The following is a 23,566-nucleotide window of genomic DNA, read 5'->3' as shown; positions in this document are numbered from 1 at the left end:
GCATTTAAATTATATATATAAGAATTATATTATGCATCTTATTGTATATTTTTAAGTGTATCCATGCATATGCATGGGGTTATAAGCTAGTTTTCATAATTGTATAAACAACTGGACCTTATATTAAATGCAAAATTAACAGTAAATCAAATAAACTTCTTAGTTACTTTGTTGTGAAATTGAAAAGCTTTGTGTTGCACTATCATCAATCTTTTTCTTTTATGTTTTCTTTTGATAAATTTGATCATGCACGAAGTGAAAGCATAAAGAATAAGAACAAACAAATGCAAGTACTTGTAGGTCTTGTGAACAGTGCACCAGACTGAACTGTGCATAATCATGCTAAACATTTTTCTAAAAAAAAAAAGAAAAAAGAAAAAAAGAAAACGCCAAAACGCAGACACTGGCAGCTGTATCCAAACGGGTACTAAATCTACCTACATCAATACCAAACAAACTCATCAATATATATTTTTTAATTTTAATATGGGTTATTAAAAAAAGAATATATTAATGGGGGTGTTCCATTTTACCCATTAAGGAAGAAATGAGCGTATTTCATTGTAATAAGAAGTAGCAAAAATTAATAAATAAATACCACTTTAATCGAAAGTTGTACCGAAAGTTGTGCAACTCCAAAAATAAAAATAAAAACTGCTCAATTGAAATAAATTTTTTTTTTTAAATTATAAAAGTAACCAAAGCAATCCACCGTAAATTTAAATAATAATAATAATAATCTCAAATGGGCATCCTAAAAAATTCTCAGATTGAATGGGCTATGTATATTTTCTTTTTCCCTAAATATGCCAGGACCAACTAAGGCTCACATCCAGCCCTTTGACCCAACCGGGCTCGTCCGAAGAGGCCTTTAGTTTTAGTGTGCAGAAACTTTGATTTTTCTCCCTACAGAAGAACCAGTTGACTCTCTGGAAGTCAATACTCATACAATAAAAGAACCAAATCCAAATCAAACAGACAAACCATGTAGACTACAAAACAAAAAACACATTCAATGTTTTCACCTCTATGATGATCTTCCAACTACAAGGAACAACTTCATCAACTTCATTTGTCTAACAAGAAAAAAACGAAACACTTTCAAGGTCATTTATACTTCATTTCATTTCTCTTATTTTGCATTATGTACATAACAATCTAAGAATTGCCACCAGGACTTGTAGATTCGTGGGTTTCCCTAATCTCAAGTTTTGATGAATGAAATCTTTAAAGATAGAAAAAACAAAAAATGGGTTCCTTCCATTTCTTCAAATTTTCTCAGTAACAGAACAAAGGCCATGGATTTTATTGCTTAATTTAATTGAGGAATTGTTGGTTGTGTGTGTTTGTGTGTGTGTGTGTGTGTATTATGTTTTCTTTTGCAAGTACTCTGTGTTGAGTTGAATATGTGGTTTGACTTTGTTGGCAATGGTTCATGTGAATGTGTTTATTTATATATATACTTTTGCACACCATGGTTTCAGTTTGTGATGAAGTGTTACAATTGCAGGGTCTAGTTGGAAATTATTAGATAATTTGTGCTGCTGTATGTTGAAGTTTGATAAACTTGTTCTTGAATTTGGGTGCAGTTGGCCTCTGTTTTTGTGTATTTGAATTTTGGTACAATGTGCTCTTTCTTTGTGGAACCAATGCTTGAAATTACTGGCTGGATCTAACAGGATTTGACTTGTGGAACACGACTAATTTCTGTGCAGGTGGCTCCGGTAATTGGTTGAACTTAGGTCATTGGTGAATTGAACATAGTGGGAAACTTTATGCATCTGCTTGTTACCATTTGATACTAATATCATCAGGTAAGTGGTCCTAATAATGTAGGCCTCAGTTTGTTGTCATTTGATAATCAGATCATCATGTAAATGGTCCAGATTAGATGTTGGGCCTTGGTGTAATGGCAAGTGCCTTCCACTCAAAGCGGCATGTTGTGGGTTTGAGACTAGCAATCAATCTCTCCGAAAAAAAATTGGGGGGAAGGCTGCCCACCAATCATCTCATCTAGATCCACTAAGGGCCCGTTTGGATTGAGGGGGAAGGGAGGGGGAGTAAAGGAGAGTAGAGTAGAGGAGAGTGAAAATAGGCTAATTTTGGGCTAATTCTGTTCTACTCTGCTCTACTCTACCCTACTCTCCCTCCCTCCCCCTCAATCCAGATGGTCTAGTAGACTTTTATGAAAGTGGTCCTAATTGTTAAGAGATCTTTAGTCCTTTATATAAAATATTAATATGTTAGACGCACCTTTGGAAGAGGTTGGTTCTTGAAAAGTGAAAGAGTATATAGACCTTCAGGCTTCAGGGCTCAACTTCAGTTGTTAAGGAAAAAATGGTCTTACTAAAGAAAACATGGTTGGAAGATATTTAAATTGTTAAGAATTGGGAAGAATGTTTAGGGTTAATTAATTTTCCCTAACAATAACACACATACATACTATTTATTGGTGAGTAATTACCATACTAGATAAGTTCTCGTTCATTTTGTTGGAGTCAGTCAACAAAAAGCTCTAGCTCAACTGGCTCCTCCTCTCCTTTCAAGTGTTAAGTGGAGGGTGAGGTCGTGGATTCAAGATCCATGTGCAAGTTACTAATAAAAAAAAATTGTTGGCGTCAAGTTGGGAATTTTGATAACTTGGGTTGTAATTGAATTCTTGGTTATTAGTATTGGACTTTTGATTCTGGGAGCATATAATTCCTTAATAGAAAGATTTACACTAGCTATAACTGGTATCTGCTAATACTTTTCATGAGTTTGAAAACGGAGTTTTCCTCCTACCACCATAAAGTTTACCATAAACTTTTTATACATATTGGTACTTTTACATTTTTCCATCCTTCCAGCCTCTACAGTTGTAAAGTTGCCACCTCTTCTGCCATCATGTATCCACTGCTGCAGCCTCTCCTTATTTCCACTGTTCTTCTCCAATTAAAATTTTCAGCATCTTTGACACTATCGCCTTCATCACCGTTGTTTGTCTGCCATTGCCACCAATACCAACATCAACATATTTCTGCCATTGTTTGCACTTCCTCTACCTCCACTTTGGATCACATTCATCTTAAGATACTGGCTTCACTGTCCTTACTTTCCTTATATATATTTTTTAAAGGCTTCACTGTTCTTGTCATCTCTGCCTTAAACTCCAGCAATTGAACCATGGTCAACTCAACCACACCCCATATATACCTTCACTGAACCACCATTTTCTCCAGTTTGATGAAATACTATTTGAAAGACCAAAAGTATGGAAAACAAATCTTGAATTCTTAAAGCCCTAGGACTTCACATACTTAAGATTGCAAGTTCAAGCAGAACATGTCCATAAGTGTCTATATTGCTTACATGGTCATGCTGTATAAATTGTACTTTATCTTCATATCTTTCCTTTTACAGCAAGTCATTTTCATCTGATTTTAGGACTTTCTTTCTTGTTGCCATAAGAGAAGAATGGGGAAACTTGTGGCAATAATTCTTTCTGCCATATTTGTAATGTGTTGTGGGAGTCAAGTGATGTCAGATGCAATTGATCATCGCTACAAAGCTGGAGATCTTGTTCCTCTCTACGCCAACAAGGTTGGGCCATTTTCCAATCCCAGGTAGAGTCTCAATTTGCCCATAAAGTGATCATTAGTATTGACTGTGTTCAATATGTTGTCATTTTACTATTAGTGTTTCTTTTTTGTTTTTGCTCTTTTCTCTCTTTTTGTATTGTCTGATATGCTTTGTGCTACTTTGCATTTAGCAGTTTTTGAATATATATCTTTCTTACTTATCAAAAAAAAAGATTTTTTTTTTTTTTTGAATTTCCTGTTTTCTGTCAATGTTTTCAAATGGAGGATTCCTGTTTTGGACTTCTATGGTTTAGATTGCTTGGAGCTTTGCTTTTGTTATCTATTTGTGAGTATTGGTGTAAGAAAAAATTTATGTATCAATACTAAAATTCTAGATCTCTTTTTTTTTTTTTTTACAAGAACTTACCCTTACATATGTTTGTGTGGGGTTGGGTGGGTAGTTTGTGCACGCACACTTATGTGCGCATTTTGACTCTCTATATTGCCTCAAATTTGGCACGCTTTCTTTCAAAGATAAAAAAATATGGTGTGAATCATATATTTAGAAGCATATAACAATTTGATATTAGTCTTCGACACAACGTGAGGTAGTTTGGTAAATTATTATGCACAAAATGTAAAATATTTTGTTTAGTAAGTGGATTTTTATTAAATCTTTAATTTCTATACTATTTTTTTTGTGTATATCTGAGATGTAGAGGGCTTCTTACGATAAACTAGGAGTGCAAGGTATATTTTTTATTTCATCTTTTGTCCTTTTCAAATACAGTGAAACATACTGCTACTTCGATCTTCCCTTTTGCTCACCAGGTTTTCATCTTCACTTATGTCTTATGTTCATAGATATATGTTTTTACAACTCATTTTTATACTTTTCCCCTCTATTATTCGATTAATCACATTGGCAGATTATGTAAAGGAGAAGAAGGAAACTCTAGGTGAGGTATTGAATGGAGATTGTCTTGTCAGTGCTCCATATAAACTTGAATTCCGGATAGATAAAGATTTTCAAGTTGCTTGTAGAAAGAACTTGACAAGGGAAGAAGTTATTCAGTTCCGAACTGCAATCAAAAGGGATTATTACTTCCAAATGTATTATGATGACCTGCCAATCTGGGGATTCCTTGGAAAGATTGACAGACTTGGCACAGCTGTGCCAAATGATAGATTTTTTCTTTTCATGCACATTCACTTTGATATTTTTTTCAATAAGGACCGTGTGATTGAGGTCTTTGCCCGTATGGACTATACACATGCTGTGGACCTTGTGGACCTTACTGAGGACAGGGAGTTGCTTGTGGAGTTCATCTACAGCGTGAATTGGAAGGAAACAAAGATTCCATTTGAGAAAAGAATGGAAAAGTATTTGCAGTCTTCTTTACTAGCACATCACTTATATATCCATTGGTCTGCAATAATGAATTCATGTATTACAGTTCTCATCCTAACTGGTTGCTTTGTAACATTTTACATGCGAGTCCTTAAGAAGGATTTTATGGAGTAAGTATGCAGGAATGCATAAATATTCATTCCAATTTTGAATGATTTTTCTTTTTCATTGCTTTTATTCATTTTATTTACTTAATTTCCTGAAAGACATACATACAATGAAGTAATAACTGATGACCAAGAGGAGAAGGGGTGGAAGTATATTCTTGGTGATGTGTTTCGGTACCCAAATCACAGGTCTTTGATTGCTGCAGTCCTCGGTTCTGGCACTCAGTTGTTTATTCTGTAAGTCTTTTAGTAAGGCTGTCTTGTCTAGAACCAGTAATTACAGATGAGTACATTCTGATGATTTTTTGTAACTTTTTTTTGTTTGCATTTCCAGTACCATCCTAATTATGATACTGGGACTAGTTGGTGTCTTTTATCCATATAACCGGGGAAATCTCTTGATGGCTTTGGTCTTCATATATGCAATTACTTCTGGTATTGCAGGATACTCATCAACCACTTTTTATCATCAACTAGAAGGAACGAATTGGGTCTGTACTGATAGATTATTTCTTACAGAATTGGCTTTGATACTTGTGCCTCTTAGAGTATAACCAGGTGAATTGATCTCAAATTTTGATGTGGCAGGTGAGGAATCTGTTGTTTGCAGGATGCCTTTTTTCTGGTCCTCTGCTTTTCACATTCTGCTTACTTCAAACTGTTGCAATTTCTTACAAAGCTAATGCAGCTCTTCCCTTTGGCACCATACTGGTGTTAGTTCTGCTATTGACATTTGTTGCATTTCCATTGCTCGTTTTGGGTGGGATTCTAGGCAAAAATAGCCAAACTGAATTTCAAGCTCCTTGCCACACTACAAAGTGCCCAAGAGATATTCCACCACTCCGCTGGTATAGGGGTGTTCTTCCTCAGATGGCATTGGCTGGTATTCTACCTTTTGCTGTTGTGTACACTGAGCTTTACTACATATTTGCTAGTGTCTGGGGTCATAGGATCTACACAATATACAGCATCCTATTTGTTGTCTTCATTATTCTTCTGATTGCCACTTCTTTGGTTACTGTGGCTTTGACTTACTTTCAGCTTGCTGCTGAAGATCATCAATGGTGGTGGAGGTACGCAAGCATTTTTATAATATAGTCATTTATTTAATAAATGATTGTGAATCATTGAAATAGAATTAGATATGCGCTTGTGCATGGGGAAGGTGTTGGGCACCCCATGGCAATCATCTAACAACAATAACTTTTCTTTTGTCATTCCTTGTATCTTGGAAATGTCTAGGTAATTAAATAACGAGGAAGAATAAATGGTGGCTTCAATTGCTCTGGCCTTTGTATAGCCCAGTCTTAGTGATATCATTCTCTGTCTTGTTTTGTTTTTTATGAGAGCCCTAAGCATATCAGGGTCCAAGATTATAGGGGGCCTATGGTCTTTTATGTGTTTTTTGATAAAAGAGATAGTGTGGGTACCTTAGGTTTGTGGTCTATATAGTTGGGCTCACTTAAATCTTAAGGAGATGGGCTTTCTAAATCCAAGTTACCTTCCCAAATGAGCCCAGGTGCTTCAAGGATCTCCCTCCTGAATCTGCTTTTCTAAATCCTAGGAACTTTTTTTGAAACTCCTAGAGGGTATTGGAACTGATTTGGGGCTTCTTCGGAGCGTTGAAGAGTGCTTGTTTCTTCTTGTTGGAAGTTTTGAATGAATGAAATGAATGAGGCTATTTAGCTTGGAGCCTTGGTGGCCGCGCAATACAATGCATGCTTGGCCCATGCTTTTCTTTCTTACAATATTGCTTGAACTTTTGTTATTTTTATTTTTACCCTTCTTTTTGATGTAGGAGACACAAGTATATTTTATTTTAATTTAGTATTATTTATTTTTGTAAGTCACTTGTGTTTTTACATTTTAGGTCCTAAAAATTTATTACTCTATTAGTATTTTAATATCTGGAAGCAAGAATATTTTTGTAATAAGGAAATTAGGGTTTCCTATGCCAACTAAGATTTAGGGTCTAGTTCCTATATAAGCAAACTATTGTACACCGTTTGGAGAAAATTTTGATGAATGATAAAATAGCCCATTGGTTTCTTTGGTTTGGTGTTGACAGCTAACCGAGGTGTTGATTCCTTGTGGTTTTCCTCACTTGGTGCTAACTTTGAGCAAGCCTTGATGTTGACTCCTAGGTTCCTACGCATTTATTTTCTTGTCTTTCAATTTTACTATTCTGTTGTTCTGGTTGGCCTGCGTCATCTTTCGTCACGCATATACTGTATGGGTGGAGTGCAATTTGATTTTTCTTTCCAACTGGGAATTCAATATAGGTAACCACGTTTACCTTTGTTGGCCTCACATACAATGAATGTGCAGCTACCTCCTTCACTTTGGGTTAGATTATGGGCTGGACATGGGTGGGCTTCTACTGTTGGCCGGGGCAGCCTTGATAATCGTCCCTATATTGTATGTGCAGCTGCATGTTTTTCCTTTGATTTTGTTTAGGCCTGCTTAGTTGGCGGACTTGAGAGTTTGTGTAGGAGGGTCAAAATAGGGCATCGACAATTAGGCTTGTGTAACCTATACAATTTTGATGTGTATGGTTGATTTTAAATTAATGAATGAATCTACATGTTTATGTTAAAATGAAGCGGTACTTACTTTTGAATGGATACTCATTGACCTTCAAATGAGTCTACATGCTTGCATGTCTGTAATTCAAGCATGATTCTTGTGATGTTTCAGCATGATACATTTTGATGTACAGGTTCATGCATTATTGATTGAAAGACAATCACCAAACAATACATGACTGAAATTTCTGAAGATGCACTTAATGGGAGTTTTATATTTCGTGGCCTACACACACATGATACATTATGTATGATTCAATTTTTTAACATCAAATACTAAGTACAAAACTGCAAGTAGACAATCTAATTCAAGGTATTTAGCTGCTTGTCGTATGACCTCGGTGGCACTGAAACTTAATGTTTAAGAGAACAAATAAATAAAGGGATCTTTTATTCATATATTATCACTGTGTCATCACTTGGAATGGAAAGAGTGTATTCTAGGAAGTTACTAGCATTGCTAAATCTATATTCTGTTATTTTCTTCTGCTTTATGCGCATCAATTATATACGGATAAAAAAGTAATTGCATTCCAACTTTGTTCTACAATTTTAAATAAAAATTTTAAGGATGGAGTTGACTTTTTTAGAGGGGACAATCAGTAATTTATTAATATACTAATACATACACATACACCTATTAATACTTTTGCATACATTTTTCTCAAAAAAATATAATAAAATAAAATAATGCATACATATACATAAATGAAAACTCATATATATTATTTATGTCTGCATTAACCACGAAAGTAATCCAAATCCAACATAAATGAAAACTCAAGCAATTGATTCTCTCATAAATCTTCAAAAGAAAAATACCATTTCTTGTTGCATTGAACTTAAAATACAAATTTGGATAAAATAAAGAATAAAAATTTGAAAAAATAAAAGATAGAGATTAAACCTTTATTCAAATAATATCAACATGTTATTGAATAATTGGCAATATACTACAGAATATGGGTAGAAGAAGTAACTCAAGTCTACATAAAAAACAAACATAGCAAAGGTCACAAATTTGTGATTTCACAATCTATTGTGGACATATTTGATTTCGGGAAACCGCTTAAACATAAAATGAACTGTAATTCAAATAATATTCCACTCTCATGTCTGAACAGAAAACATCATAAATGGTATGGATGCATGCAGAATTATTTTTTACATGTGAAACCAGCAATACTAAGGGCCTAGTTTCTTTCTTTCAATATCTTCCAGGCTAAAACAAGTACCAATTTAGATTTATCCAAAAAAACAACAACAAAAGAATAGGAATTTGAAAATCAAGGAGGAAAAAAAAGAAAAAAGATTGTGACATAATATTAATATTTGTTCATGATAGAGAGAGAATATAAGGTTTTTTTTTTTTTGGTACATTGAAATCCAGCCAACCCCAAAATTTTTAGACTAAGGTTTCGTTGTTGTTATTTACATTGAAAACCAACAATATCTAGGGTCAGTTTTGGGACTTCACAATATTTTTTGGGTGATTATTTTGATCATTGTATTAGTCATAAGGTCTTGTTTGAAGTTATAAATATTTCTCTCTAGAGCTTCTGGCTGGTAACCTGAATTGACATTTTGTTTTACCTGGGTCTGTGCAATGAATAGATTTGGGAGTTTAAATCAAACTTCGTTGATATGTATGCCTAAATATTCTTAGTATGGGGTTTATGTTCTAGCCAATATAAGAAGTTGAATCTCTACAATAGGGGATGGCAATGAAGAAGGTTTGTTTAAAGCTCTGCTTTGGTCTGTTCTTAATGGGGCAAGGTTGGATGCCTTTAACTGGTTTGGGGTGGGTTTGGATTTAAAAAACAAAGCCTGTTGGTTCAAAGAAACTCTTAGTTTTGATTCAACCTGTCCCACCCCAAACTGTTTATGTTGTGTATGAATATTAGCTTTCCAATTAAGCTTCTGCACTATGTACATTAGTTGTTTGTAAATGCCATAATATACCTTGGAATTGATTTTTTCATTGCGTACTTAATTTAATTTTGTGCCAATTTCTATTTGTTTCTATCCAAAAAAAACCCCCCCCCCCCCTGTTGGGTGGAGGGAGGGAATTTGGATTTCTGAGCAAAAACCTATTCTGCACAATGACTCTCTTTTCCATCTTTGGTTGTTTAGAGAAATCAAATATTTAATAGTTTACTGATGCTGGAGGTACTGAGGGATCTTAATTTTAATTTAGTTTTATTTTATTTTGCAAGCCAAATGTATAATTATTTGTCAATTAGATTTTTATTAGGTGTTACTTAGATTGTTAGTAATTTATATTATCAGAGATGATTCTATTTTCAATTCACTAATTGGGATTTCCTGAGTCAATTAGAATTAGGGTATCCTATGTTAGTTAGAATAAGGGTTTAGTACTCTTATATAAGCAAATACTATACTCCAACGTCTGATGTTTAATCAGTAGATCTTAGTTGTATAAGTGGAGCCCTAATAATAACTTAACTAATTCATATTAAATGACTTGTGATACCTTGGATTGGTAGAATGTATGAGTGTTGTGTGGGCGTGCATTGAATCCTACATTGGGTGTGTACTTGGTCAAACTAGGCTAAAAAAGTGATTACGATGAACCTAATCATAATGTAGCTAACATTTCCTTGTGGCTATAGAAAATGGTATCAAAGACAACCTAGTAACCATGTGGTTCAGGGGCATTGTTGGGCAATGAAAGTCCTGAAAAGGACATCGAGGATATAAGTGGGGGATACTGGAATATTTGGAATGGATTAAATTGTATGAGTGTGTGTGTGTTGTGTGGGTGTGTGTTGAGTCCTAAATCAGGCCTGTACTACATTGAACTGGGCTATATAAGCTATTACAAGGAACCCTAATTATAACTTTATTAGTCCTTTTGGTTTGGAATTGTATGAGTGCCTAAAGATATTGAGTAATTAATTAATGTTGTATTCCACTGTTTTGTTTACTAATTTTTCAAGAATAGCCTTGTTGTCGTGTCCATGTGCATGTTTCCTAGGTCTAGACCAAGTAGCTAGATCCTTTGTTCGTTTGACTTTTTGTGACATGCACAGATAAGTGGTTGAATTGTGACATCATATGTTGTACTCAGATTCTTTCGTTAACTCATTTGATATATAATCTTTTCCTTCTCTAACTCTACCTAGCGATTATGTATATTTGCTAAATATATTTCATCCCAGTAGATGTTATTAGTGCTAAAATGTTGATTCTGTAGAATCTCTGATCTCTTGCAACTGATTCCCTCAATGCTTATACCCATGTGTATTTTAAAACTAGTAATTCCTTTTTTCTTTTGTCATTTTCTGAAGTCTTTTATGGCACAATTTATATTGATTAGTAACCATATTATTACTGGGATTTAGTTTTACAAGGACTACTGACGTTCTAAGTGAGACTAATACCTGCAAAAGTCACGAAAATGCCTACTTTAAATGGTCATCTGTTTAACCATATGATGTTGTCTCGATTATTTATGTATTTATTTGTTTTGTGTTTTTTGTGTTCTTTTTTTTTTTTTGATAAAATGTGTTGTCTCGATTGTTATTCTAGTATTCTTCTTGTTGTCAACGTATATCATATTTTATTCATCTCTGCAGTTGCATTTATGGATCATAGGTTCATCTAGTAACTACCAATTCTTTAACTGAAACTGCTCCACATAAAATGTTTTTCGGCAATCTAGACAATTTGTTAATCAGCTTCAATGAGAACTTTGAATGCTAGTTTTGTTGACTGATTGGAGTATTTCAATGTCAGGTCCTTTCTTTGCGGTGGTTCAACTGGTTTGTATATTTTTGGCTACTGCTTTTATTATTACTATGCACGAACAGATATCCATGGTTTCTTGCAAACCTCGTTCTTCTTTGGATACATGGCTTGCATCTGCTATGGTATCTTCCTCATGCTCGGGACTGTGGGTTTTCTTGCTTCCTTCCTCTTTGTCCGTCACATATATGGGTCTATTAAGTGTGATTAGTGTGTCTATCATTATTTGTGGGAGTATGATTTGTATCACAAGTATGCTTCAATAGTGCCTCAGATTTCAAAAGCAGAAGATGCAAGTCAGGCTTTAGGGACTTTTTGCACATTGAGGATTATTAATATTGGGATGTAAATACTATCTGAGACATCATAAATGGAAAAGTGGAAAACTGCTTGCATCTTTTCAATACTTTCTTTTTTATGTTAAGGTACAGGTACTATATATTTCTTTAAGTCTTCAGACTATGAAAAGACATTTCTCTTATTGAATTCAACATACGCCACATTGCATTAAATTGGTTTTTCCTTTTCTTTTGGTCTGTAAAAATTGAGGGAGGACAGAAGGAAATGCACACATGACGTCATTAATAAAATAATAATTAAATATAAGCATTTATAAAATTACACCCACGAGGGTGACGAATGTTTTGACTTTTGAGTGGCTTGAATTTTCCTTGTAAAAATGGTGAGCAGAGGTCGAGTTTTTGTGTTTGATGGGATTTGATTTTCTGAAATAAGTGTTAATTAATAAGTATCGTATGTGGTAGGCTTTATTCTTTGTCGTGTGAAATACTAGTGTGGCACATTGGTATTGGAGGGTGAAACTAAAGGGTTTATAGAGGTCCTTAAAGAATTTAAACTCTTATTTAAAATGGGTTCTTTGAAAAGTTTGTATAAATATAGGAAAATTACACTTTACTACTCCTAAACTACACCCATTTTTACACTTACTCTTCTAAATTATGAAAATGAATTCTTTACTCCCTCAAACTTGAAATCTTTTACACTTGCTTTAAACTATAAGAATAATGTATGCTTACTTCTTTAAACTATTATTCATTGGATGGGTTGAAAAGTGTTACATGTGTAATAGTTTAGAAGTGATAAGTGTAAAAATTGGTATAGTTTGGGGGTAAGTGCGCATTAAATATATATATTTTTTAATAAAAAAATTGACTTTTAAAAAGTTGTACTAAAAAAAATGTTTTAAACCTCATAACAAGCAGGTACTTTCTTTAATGAAAAAAAGAAGAAGTCTTTGCTGCATTTATTATTATTGTTGTTATTATTTTTGAGAAGATTGATGCATCTATTCTGATATTGTTAACAAAAATATTTTGATGATAAGTTCATGACAATAGTCTTTATTTTATTTTTATTATTATTATTTTGTGATGTCGCGGAAGCCTGAAGAGAAGCACACACGATGCTCTCTTTGATGGACAGAAACTAAACTGTTAGTTCCTGGATAGTAAACCTCGAATCTACGAGGGGTTCCTTGAACCCACAAGGTGATAGGTCTGGAATCCACCAGAGAACACAAAAGATACAAGTCTGAATTTTTATTAATAATAAACTATGAAAAACGTTTACAGACTTAAGGGCCTATTTAAGGGCTCCTTAAAACTTGACTGACAGTAAAATATAATCTAAAATAACTCCTAATTGATACCTAACCATAACAGGAATCAAATTTGACCTAAAAAGCATTAAATGCACCTAAAAATAAGGAAATAAATCACTCAAACCTAAAATAACGTTTTTTTACATAAAAATACCAAAAATAATAAATTACAATAATTAAATAGTAAATTGTGTCCTACATCAGACCCCTCCACTTGAAACAAATTCGTCCTCGAGTTCATCTTTGAAATCTGAAATCTCTCATGCCAAGAGAACAAATACTTTGAATACTTCACCTTCTTTGTCTTCTTGCCAAACTTGAAAGTCATTAATTGGACAACTTGAACTTCTTCTCCCTTGATCTTCATGTAATTGACAATATTCACCAAATAAGAGTCAATAATCAAATCAAATCTTGCCACCCCAATAAAATCAATAAACTTTGTTTCGATGTCTTTCAATAAAATAATAGGAGTTTGAATGTTGCAATCATCTAATTTGATTTCATCGAGATTGTTGACAACTTCCTCTATAATTTCTTCTTTAATGGTCTCTACTATCTCAACCTCAAGATCTTTCTCTATAATAGGGTCTTCATTAATCTCCTCCACAATCTTGATTTTAGGTTCCTTTTCTATAACAAGGCCTTCATTAATTTCCTCAAAAATCTCGATATTCTCTTCTTTGACGTCTCCATATTCTTCAAGAACAATTAAGTATGCTTCAATAGTGCCTCAGATTTCAAAAGCAGAAGATGCAAGTCAGGCTTTAGGGACTTTTTGCACATTGAGGATTATTAATATTGGGATGTAAATACTATCTGAGACATCATAAATGGAAAAGTGGAAAACTGCTTGCATCTTTTCAATACTTTCTTTTTTATGTTAAGGTACAGGTACTATATATTTCTTTAAGTCTTCAGACTATGAAAAGACATTTCTCTTATTGAATTCAACATACGCCACATTGCATTAAATTGGTTTTTCCTTTTCTTTTGGTCTGGAAAAATTGAGGGAGGACAGAAGGAAATGCACACATGACGTCATTAATAAAATAATAATTAAATATAAGCATTTATAAAATTACACCCACGAGGGTGATGAATGTTTTGACTTTTGAGTGGCTTGAATTTTCCTTGTAAAAATGGTGAGCAGAGGTCGAGTTTTTGTGTTTGATGGGATTTGATTTTCTGGAATAAGTGTTAATTAATAAGTATCGTATGTGGTAGGCTTTTTTCTTTGTCGTGTGAAATACTAGTGTGGCACGTTGGTATTGGAGGGTGAAACTAAAGGGTTTATAGAGGTCCTTAAAGAATTTAAACTCTTATTTAAAATGGGTTCTTTGAAAAGTTTGTATAAATATAGGAAAATTACACTTTACTATTCCTAAACTACGTCCATTTTTACACTTACTCTTCTAAATTATGAAAATGAATTCTTTACTCCCTCAAACTTGACATCTTTTACACTTGCTTTAAACTATAAGAATAATGTATGCTTACTTCTTTAAACTATTATTCATTGGATGGGTTGAAAAGTGTTACATGTGTAATAGTTTAGAAGTGATAAGTGTAAAAATTGGTATAGTTTGGGGGTAAGTGCGCATTAAATATATATTTTTTTTAATAAAAAAATTGACTTTTAAAAAGTTGTACTAAACAAAATGTTTTAAACCTCATAACAAGCAGGTACTTTCTTTAATGAAAAAAGAAGAAGTCTTTGCTGCATTTATTATTATTGTTGTTATTATTTTTGAGAAGATTGATGCATCTATTCTGATATTGTTAACAAAAATATTTTGATGATAAGTTCATGACAATAGTCTTTATTTTATTTTTATTATTATTATTTTGAGATACAAATGATAACACTAGTCTGATTGCACACGCTATAACGGCTAATCCCATGCTCAAATTTTATTTTATCTCAAAATGTTCCCCCCAGAAGTATGCGGCAAACTTTGCCTCTTCAGTTATAGCAAGTGTCCGAATACTGTTAGCGAAATTGTTATAGCGAAGTCAATCAAAAGCATGATCGAATCAAACAATGTTAATAGACCAAACTAACACATATCCCATTTTCTTATTTAACAATTTGTCACCTCTCTTCCAACCTGCAACGACTTTACGACCATGAATATGATAATCATACAAGGAACAACCTAGTCCTGAACTTTATTTGCTTCGAGCAAAAAGAAAAAAAAAAAGAAAAAAAAAGAAAAAGAAAGTCTTGAAGGTCCATTCGTTCTCTACTTATTTTCTTAATTTCTCTTATTTTGGTAAATAAGAATGTAAGAATTTCCCATCAGGACTAATGGTTTCGTGGATTTCTCTGATCTCAACTTAGATGAAAAAAGAAGTTGGGTTCCTTTGTTTCTTCAAATTTTATCAATAACCAAACGAAGGCCATGGATTTGATTGCTAAATTTAAGAATTGTTAGTTGTGTGTTATATTATGTCTTCTTTTGCAAGTACTCTGTGTTGAGTAGAATATATGGTTGACTTTCTTGGCAATGGTTTATGTGAACGTGTGTTGACTAGAAACTGCATAACCTCACTTTCTAGTGAGCCAGAATGGGACTAGCAGTTTTAAGAACATTTTTCTTTTCGTTGGCGAGAGAATTGGAAATAACAGGATTCTTTTTTTTATTGTGCTATGTTATGGTTTATCATATTAGCTGATAGCTCTTTATGAAGCTGGGTGAATGCACACAACTTTTTCCTTCTAAGAACCTCCTCTTTTTTTTTTTTTGGATAATTTGATAGTTGGGGGAGAGGGTATTTAAACATGAACATCTCTCTTGGAAACACGATATAGTGGAAGTTGAGATACAAGACTATGTTTCACTACATTTTTTTTTTGAAGAAAGTGTTTCACTACATTAGTTCTCATCTTGATTATACCCTTCTAAATCTAGAATGGGATTCAACAATGACATCCATGGATCACTAAAAAAAAGTAAAAAACCTGATTTTTAGGAACTAATTCTAGGGTACTTGGCATTTTCTCATGCTCAGTCTGTCTCTCGTTTCTTCTTGGTCTTTGCTATTTTGTTGTCCTTCTCTCACTTAAAATACTCCTTTTCTCAGAAACATTTTTCGGCTAAGAATCAATTCATACTTTCTTTGATTGTAAACTTAGATGGTCATGACTACATATATCATGATGTCTTCTTCTTACTTACAAGATAAGATAATGCAACAACATCATCAACAATAAGAACAATAGTAGTAGCAGTACTAGTCATGACATTTAGGTAGTTAAGGTACATACATGATGATTTTGATTGTTAGTCCTTCTATTATGACATTTTATAACATACCTATTAGGTTCTAAAAGCTTAGAACATTTGGCAAACCATGAGTACAAACTTGTCTAGATATAGATTCCTAAGTCTATGTGTATGATTAGACAACATTCAAGGTACTGCAAGTTAGAATACAAGAACAAGGAAAATGTAGGTTCAAGAAAGTTTCAGGAATTTGAAATATGCCAGGTTCGACCGATCAAGACACAGATCTGCGGAATGTAATTAAAGCCCAACAACCCATAATGCCTAGTAATTGGTTAGGGTTTCAAGTCTAATTCATATAGTATTTAAATGAAACCCTAAGGCACATTTTTGAAAGTGAGAGAAAAGTGCTTTTTGTGCCTCCTATTGTAGATCAAGGGTTTATGTACCCAAAACTCTCTCAAATCTTCTACCGGCAATATTCTTCGAAGAAATTCAAGATCTGGTTACCTTTGGTGGCCTTACATACAGTGATTGTGCAGCTACCTCCTTCGCTTTGTGTTAGATTTTGGGCTTGATAATCGTGCCTACACTGTATGTGCGGCTGCTTGTTTTTTTTTTTTTTAATTTAAATTTTTGTTTAGGCCTGCTTAGTTGACGGACTTGAGATGTGTTTGTGTAGGAGGGTCAACTCAAAATAAGGCAGCGACAATTAGGCTTGTGTAACCTATATGATTTTGATGTGTACACTTGATTTTAATTAATGATCTACATGTTTATGTTAAAATGAAGTGATACTTTCTTTCAAATGGACACTCATTGACCTTCAAATTAATCCACATGCTTGCATGTCTGTAATTCAAGCATAATTCTTGTGACAGCATGATACATTTTGATGTACAGTTTCGTGCATTATTGATTGAATGACACAATCACCAAACAGACAGAAATTTCTGAAGATCACTACAAAAAAACACAACCTATAGCCGCATTTTTAAAACGCGGCTATAGCTCCTAAAAATGTAGCTATAGGTCCATTTGGTCTATAGCTGTATTTTCTATAGCCGCGTTTTAAGGTGTGACCTATACACCGTGACTATAGGTCCGACAGGTCTATAGTTGCATTTTTCTAAACGCGGTTATAGGTTGTAGACCTACAGCTACATTTGTAAAAACACCGCTATAGGAACTTTTTTAGCCGTGATTTTAAAACACAGCTATAGGTTTTTTTTTTTTTTTTTTAATTTGGCTATAGGTGCGTTTAATAAACGTGGCTATAGATCCTCAACCTACCGCTACGTTTTAAAAATGCGACTATAGATTTCTATTTTATTTTATTTTATTTTTATTTTTTAAATTTGGCTATAGCTTTTATTTTTCCTTAAGTATATCACAAACTCCTGCATTATCAACCTGTTTATACATTACAAACCAATCTATCAAAATTATACATTATACATTCAAACAATATATACTAATATCAATTATACATTCAAATAATTAGTTGTTTGTCATATGACTTTGGTGGCACTCAAACTTAATGTTTGAGAGAAAAAATAAATAAAGGGATCTTTATTCATATAATATCGCCATGTCATCACTTGGAATGGAAAGAGTGTATTCTTGGAAGTTACTAGCGTTGCTAACTTTATATTTTGTTATTTTCTTCTTATTCATGCACATCAATTCTATATGACGGATGAAAAAAGTAATTGCATTCCAATTTTGTGCTACAATTTTAAATTAAAATTTTAAGGATGGAGAGAATTTTTTTACAGGGGACAATCAGTAGTTTATTAATTTACTGATACACACGTGCACATATTAATACTAATGCATACATATACATAAATGAAAACACATATATGTTATTTATGTTTGCATTGCCCACGAAAGTAATCCAAATCCAACATAATGAAAATTCAAGTGATTGATTCTCTCATAAATCTTCAAAAGAAAGATCCATTTATTGTTGCATTGAATTTAAAATACAAATTTGGATAAAATAAAGAATAAAAATTTGAAAAAGGTGGCTACCTCAGATTAGTCATATATTTTGTTCTTTTCTTGTTTTCCGATCAGATATCGGTGGTTTCCACAGTTTTTTCATTGAATCAAAGTTTTTTCAATTACTAATAGAGGAAGGGGAACTTCATTTTTTGCTACGGATTTTTGAGCAGGGCAAATATTTTATGAAATCAGTTTTCATGGGTAAGAGTGCGGCACAATGGTTGATGAAGAATATTGAATACACTGCCGTTGGGATTAGCTCCAAGCAGTTTTTTACTTTTAGGGATGGTGATATTGCTTATACTCTCCAATAGAGCTCCAAATCTTTTGGTCAGTTCTTATTCTTGACTGAACCCAAAGTTGGCGGGTCTAGGAGGTTGATTATTATCGTTGAAGGCAGTGCAAAAAATGGTTGGAGGATTTTTTGAGTTAAATTAAGAAGGATGTTGTATCCTTCTCAATATGTAGTGGGTGGCTCATCGAAATTTGTCGCTTAGCTGCATAGGCATAATTTGAAGATTCACATCTCTAGAACTTTTGTTGAAATTGTGCAAGGCCATCACATACATGTAGAGAAGAGAAAGCATCTAGAGCAATTATGTATCATAGACAAGGGGAAGACACAATTAGGGGAGGAGAGGGCGGTGGTGCCGGATCCAAAACATGCAAAGATGGTTCTAAGTGGTTTACTAGTGGCCAAACCATGAGGGTTAGTTGTAGGTGGTGAATCTGTGAAATCTCGGGGCCTCAATGTGGGTATTAATTTAGGAGAGACAATACCGATAGGAAATTAAAAAAGATCCATTAAGGTTTGATTCAAATTCAAAAGATATTGGTTATGGTATTTGGAGTGTTTTAAGGAATGCATGTTGGACAGGGAAAGGATTGACTGTGGAGGTGGATGATAAAGGAAAGAGGAAGATTTTATGGGATTATAATAAAGGGGGACCTAAGTGTTTTAAATGGATTTCATAGGAAAATTTTTTAAGCCCATTATGGGCCTAAACCTAAAGCCCACAGTGACCTAGCCAGGTTTGGGCTCTTGTCAGTCAACCAAAAATTGATTTTCGGGCCTAAGCACTTATGAAGTGGATGAGCAATCTTCTAAGGCCAACCCGATACCCCTAGCCCATTCTTCGGCAACAAAGGAAGTTTCTCCAGCCAAATCCAGGTCTTCGATGACCCATATCGCAGTGCTGGATCGATAGGCGGAGCTTTTGATGAAGGTTAGTTGTAGCTTTTCTGATGAACTTAGCACCGACGACTTCGAGGTGGCTCAGATGGAGGTTACTTGAAGACTGTCCAATGGGACAAGTTTGATAGTCTTGTGATGGCTTAGATGGAGGTGAATCGAAGTTCCTCTGGTGGGCTCAACTCCGATGATCTCGCAGTGGCTCAGATGAAGGTTAAGCATTGTGTATTTGATGGGTTTAGCTCTGATGACTTCGCGGTGGCTTCAGGTAAGACTGACATGGTAGTTTAGCAACTTCCCTTGGGTTTTTTCTTGGCCAATCTCCTTCAGAGATTATTGTATGCTGGGATTGTGGATTTTGGTATCAAGGATGGGGTTGAAGTTGGAAACGAGAATAGTATGGGTTTGATTCAGGGGGTGGATGACAAGTGTGCTAGGTCGATAGATGTTTTTGAGCTTGATCAGTCCAATTTAGTGCCGATAGCGTTGAAGTTAGATAGTGGCCTATTTGGTTTAAGTGTTTTGGTGGAGGAAGTAGCTTTCTCAGAACTGGTTACAAGTGAGGAAGAGAGTTTGTCTGATTGTACTCCACTGTTTACAATTATTCCTTCGGGTCTAGCCTTGTTGATGGAAGTGCACAATGATACTGAGATATTGGGTCTTGGGAGTATGCTAGATATTTCAAATTAGGTGAAGCACATAATTCTAGGTTTTAGTAAATTGGTTGGGCTTTCTGCAAATCTTCATGAGAGGTTTTGTATTGCTTATCTTCAAAGGTTAGAAAGGAAAATGGAGGTTGATAACCTGTTGCAGAAGAAAGCAACTGCTAACTGAAAAGTGGCTTTTTCTACAAGGGAAAAGAGAGTTGAGAAATTTAATTTCCTCGGTCAATTATGATGGGAGGTAAAGTATTGGTTGTGTAGTAGATTTGGCAATAGGCAATAATAGTCTTTATGAAGTTGAAAATGATTTCTAGGAATGTTAGAGGATTGAATGACTCCTAGATATGTCTGGTAGTGAGAAACTTGTTACGTGGGTGGAAGTGTGATGTTATATGCCTTCAAGAAACAAAGCGCTGTCATGGATAGACAGTTGGTGGAGTCTTGATTATGTGGGATATGAGGGTTTTAGAAAAGTTGGAGGTTTTGGTAGGTTCGTTCTCGGTGTCAGTTCAGTGGAAAGGTGTGGAGGATGATTTTATTTGGGCATGCTCAGGGGTTTATGGCCCAAATGATAACAACGTGAAGGGTTATGTGTGAGATGAGTTGATTGGCATTTAGCAGTACTGAAATGTTCCTTGGTGTTGTATTGAGGATTTTAATGTTGTTCATTTTCCAAGTGAATGGAGGGGTGGTTCTCGTCTTACTCTAGGCTATGGAAAAATTTTAGAGTTTATTTAGGATCTAAACTTAATAGATTTGCCATTGGAGGGAGGGAGTTATACTTGGTCTAGTGGTACTGACCAGCCATCCATGTCCAGGATAGATAGAGCTCTATTGTCACATGATTGGGAGCAACACTTTTCGAACATGATCCAATGAATGCTATTGCAACATGTTTTAGATAATTTCCTTATTCTTTTGGAGGCAGGGGGTTATGGTGAGGGGGAAAAGTCCCTTTCGGTTTGAAAACATGTGGTTGAAAATGGATGGGTTTGTTGATAGAGTTGATCCATGGTGGAATCGCCATTCTTTCTCGGTTACACCTAGTTATGTGTTTGCTAAAAAGTTGAAGGTTTTGAAAGAAGACATTATTCAATAGAATCGCAAAGAATTTGGCAATGTTAGTCGTTAGAAGATAGAATTATTGGGGGCTTTAGAGTTATTAGATGCTAAGAAAAGGGTTCTTGGACTCACTGAGACAGAGATGAATGAGAGAAATGGAGTGAGTCGCAAGTAGAGCATTTTCTTTCTCTAAAGGAGATCTCATGGAGACAAATTGAGGATGTTGTGTATCAAGGATAGTGATAATAATACTAAGTTCTTCCACAAGATGGCTAATTCTCATAAAAGGTATAATCACCTAAGTTTTTTGAAGTGGATGGGGTGATTTATGAGGAGGGAGCAGATTTAGCTGTTTAGGTTGTTCAATTCTATAAAACTTTGTATCAAGAGTCAGAAGAGTGGAGGCCTTTTATGGAAGGTTTGGAGTTTGATCAAATTGGGGAGATGGAGAGAGGCTGGTTGGAAAGGAGGTTTGAGAAGGACAAGATACTATCAATTGTTAGAGAACTAGAATGGGATAAAGATCCAGGTCCAAATGGCTTCTCTATGGCCTTTTACCATCATTGCTGGAAAGTTGTGGAAAGAGATGTCTTAGCAGTTTTTGAAGAGTTTTATTAGCATTGTAAGTTTGAGAAATCTCTTAATGCTACCTTTATAGCTTTAATTCCTAAGAAGAATGATGCCTCTAACATTAGAGATTTCAGACCTATTAGCTTGGTGGGGGAGTATTTATAAGATTTTGGCCTAGGTTTTGGCAAATCGATTGACAGTGGTGTTAGATCAGTTGATATCTGAATCTCAAAATATTTTTGTGGGAGTTAGATAAATCCTTGATTCAATTCTCATTGCTAATGAGTGTGTTGATTGTCGGGTGAAGAGTAAGATTTCGAAGGTGATTTGTAAGTTAGATATTGAGAAAGTTTATGACCATGTGAATTGGGAGGCACTTCCGAAATTGTTGAAGAAAATGGGCTTTAGGGAGAAATGGTGTAGATGGATTCGTACTTGTATTTCTACAGTTCAGTTTTCTGTGTTGGTTAGTGGGTTTCTAGTTGACTTATTTGGTAGTTCTAGAGGTTTGAGAAAAGGGGATCCCCTGTCTTTCATGTTAATTTTAGTTATGATAGAGGTGTTTAGTAGGATGGTACAGAGAATGGAGAGTATAGGATTACTTAGCAGCTTTAGGGCAAATGGTAAGAGGGGCGGAGGGGAATGTGTTTCGCACTTGTTGTTTGCAGATGATACTATTCTTTTTTGTGATGCAGATGTGTAACAAATCCTACATGTTCCATTGTTCCTAGGCTGTGACTGGCTTGAAGGTCAACGCATCTAAGAGTGAAATGGTTCCTATAGGGGAGGTGAATAATGTGCATGCTTTGGTGGAGATCTTGGGTTATAGGGTTGAGTTCTTGCCAAGGACTTATCTTGGTATGCCGTTGGGAGCGTCTCATAAGTTCCTCTCTATTTGGAACCCTATTTTGGAAAAAATTGAACGGAAGTTAGTCGAGTGGAAGAAGTTGTATTTGTCAAACGGTGTGTTGAGGTCCAAAAATTAATTGGTCACAGACTAAGGCCCAAGGAAGTAAAACGCTGGGCCCATTTTACACAAAAGATAAATAAATGATAAAAACTAAGAGAGAAAAGGGAAGGCTGGGCTCAGGCAGTAAAGAAAAGAGAAGAAGAAAGAAGAGGCCGAGAGGATTGGAATCTAGAGACCCACGAAAGAACAAGAAAAGCCCAAACCAGGCAGAACCAGCAAATCAAAGAAAGACCAGTAAAAAAAAAGAAACCAGAGTCAGGGGATCCCTGGACGCGTGAATTAAGATTAAAACAAATTCAAAGAGAGATAAAAAAAGACAAAGGGCATGCGGATCTTATGCTCCAGACATGCAATGGAGCCAGAAGGTACGAAGCAAAATGCAAGAGTCTGGTATCGACCATTTGGAGAAAGTGACAAGGAAGAGTACATTGAAAAAGCTAGAGCACTAAGAAGGAAAAAGCCAATTAGATTCAGACCAGCCAACAGAGAAGTCTGGGAATAGAAAACTAGTTGAGGGACTTTCATTTGGTTGGACCAAAAGTAAGAAACTATGAGAGAAAAAGGAAACGACATGACCTTGAGCAACTTGGCACGGCACGAACTCTAAGGGGCAAAAGGGAGAAATCGTTAGTACCCCGGAACCTGAAGCTGTGCTATAAAAGGAGGAGGGGGTCCATGCTGAAAGGCTAGAAAAGATTCATCTTTGATTAGAACACTCAGCTATTCACGGCCATTTTTATTGAAGTTTTATAGAACTAGAAAAGAGCTCTGTAAAATTGAAAGAAAACAGAGGAACCGTTCCCGATATCCTAGAGACA

At 34.8% G+C, this 23,566-nt stretch overlaps 1 protein-coding gene across 6 annotated transcripts; it reads left to right on the top strand.

The window, feature by feature from the left end:
• Window positions 1-837: 837 nt before the first annotated feature.
• LOC112034948 (transmembrane 9 superfamily member 2) lies at window positions 838-11,835 on the top strand. Of its 6 annotated transcripts, none has more exons than XM_024067777.2 (9): window positions 838-1,106; window positions 1,716-1,814; window positions 3,456-3,582; window positions 4,351-4,391; window positions 4,490-5,081; window positions 5,178-5,315; window positions 5,413-5,569; window positions 5,667-6,151; window positions 11,423-11,835. In XM_024067777.2, exons 3-9 carry the CDS (start codon window positions 3,527-3,529, stop codon window positions 11,640-11,642), a joined length of 1,689 nt encoding a protein of 562 aa, XP_023923545.1. In that variant the 5' UTR covers window positions 838-1,106; window positions 1,716-1,814; window positions 3,456-3,526; the 3' UTR covers window positions 11,643-11,835. The 6 variants fall into 6 exon arrangements, with proteins under 6 accessions (XP_023923545.1, XP_023923542.1, XP_023923544.1 ...); XM_024067774.2 differs by having other exon boundaries at window positions 3,456-3,605; XM_024067776.2 differs by having other exon boundaries at window positions 3,451-3,582.
• The last annotated feature ends 11,731 nt before the right edge of the window (window positions 11,836-23,566 follow it).

Source organism: Quercus suber, unplaced genomic scaffold (genome assembly GCF_002906115.3).
Source record: "Quercus suber isolate HL8 unplaced genomic scaffold, Cork oak 2.0 scaffold_127, whole genome shotgun sequence".
Taxonomy (NCBI): Eukaryota; Viridiplantae; Streptophyta; class Magnoliopsida; order Fagales; family Fagaceae; genus Quercus; species Quercus suber.
This window is presented reverse-complemented; position numbering and strand designations above follow the sequence as displayed.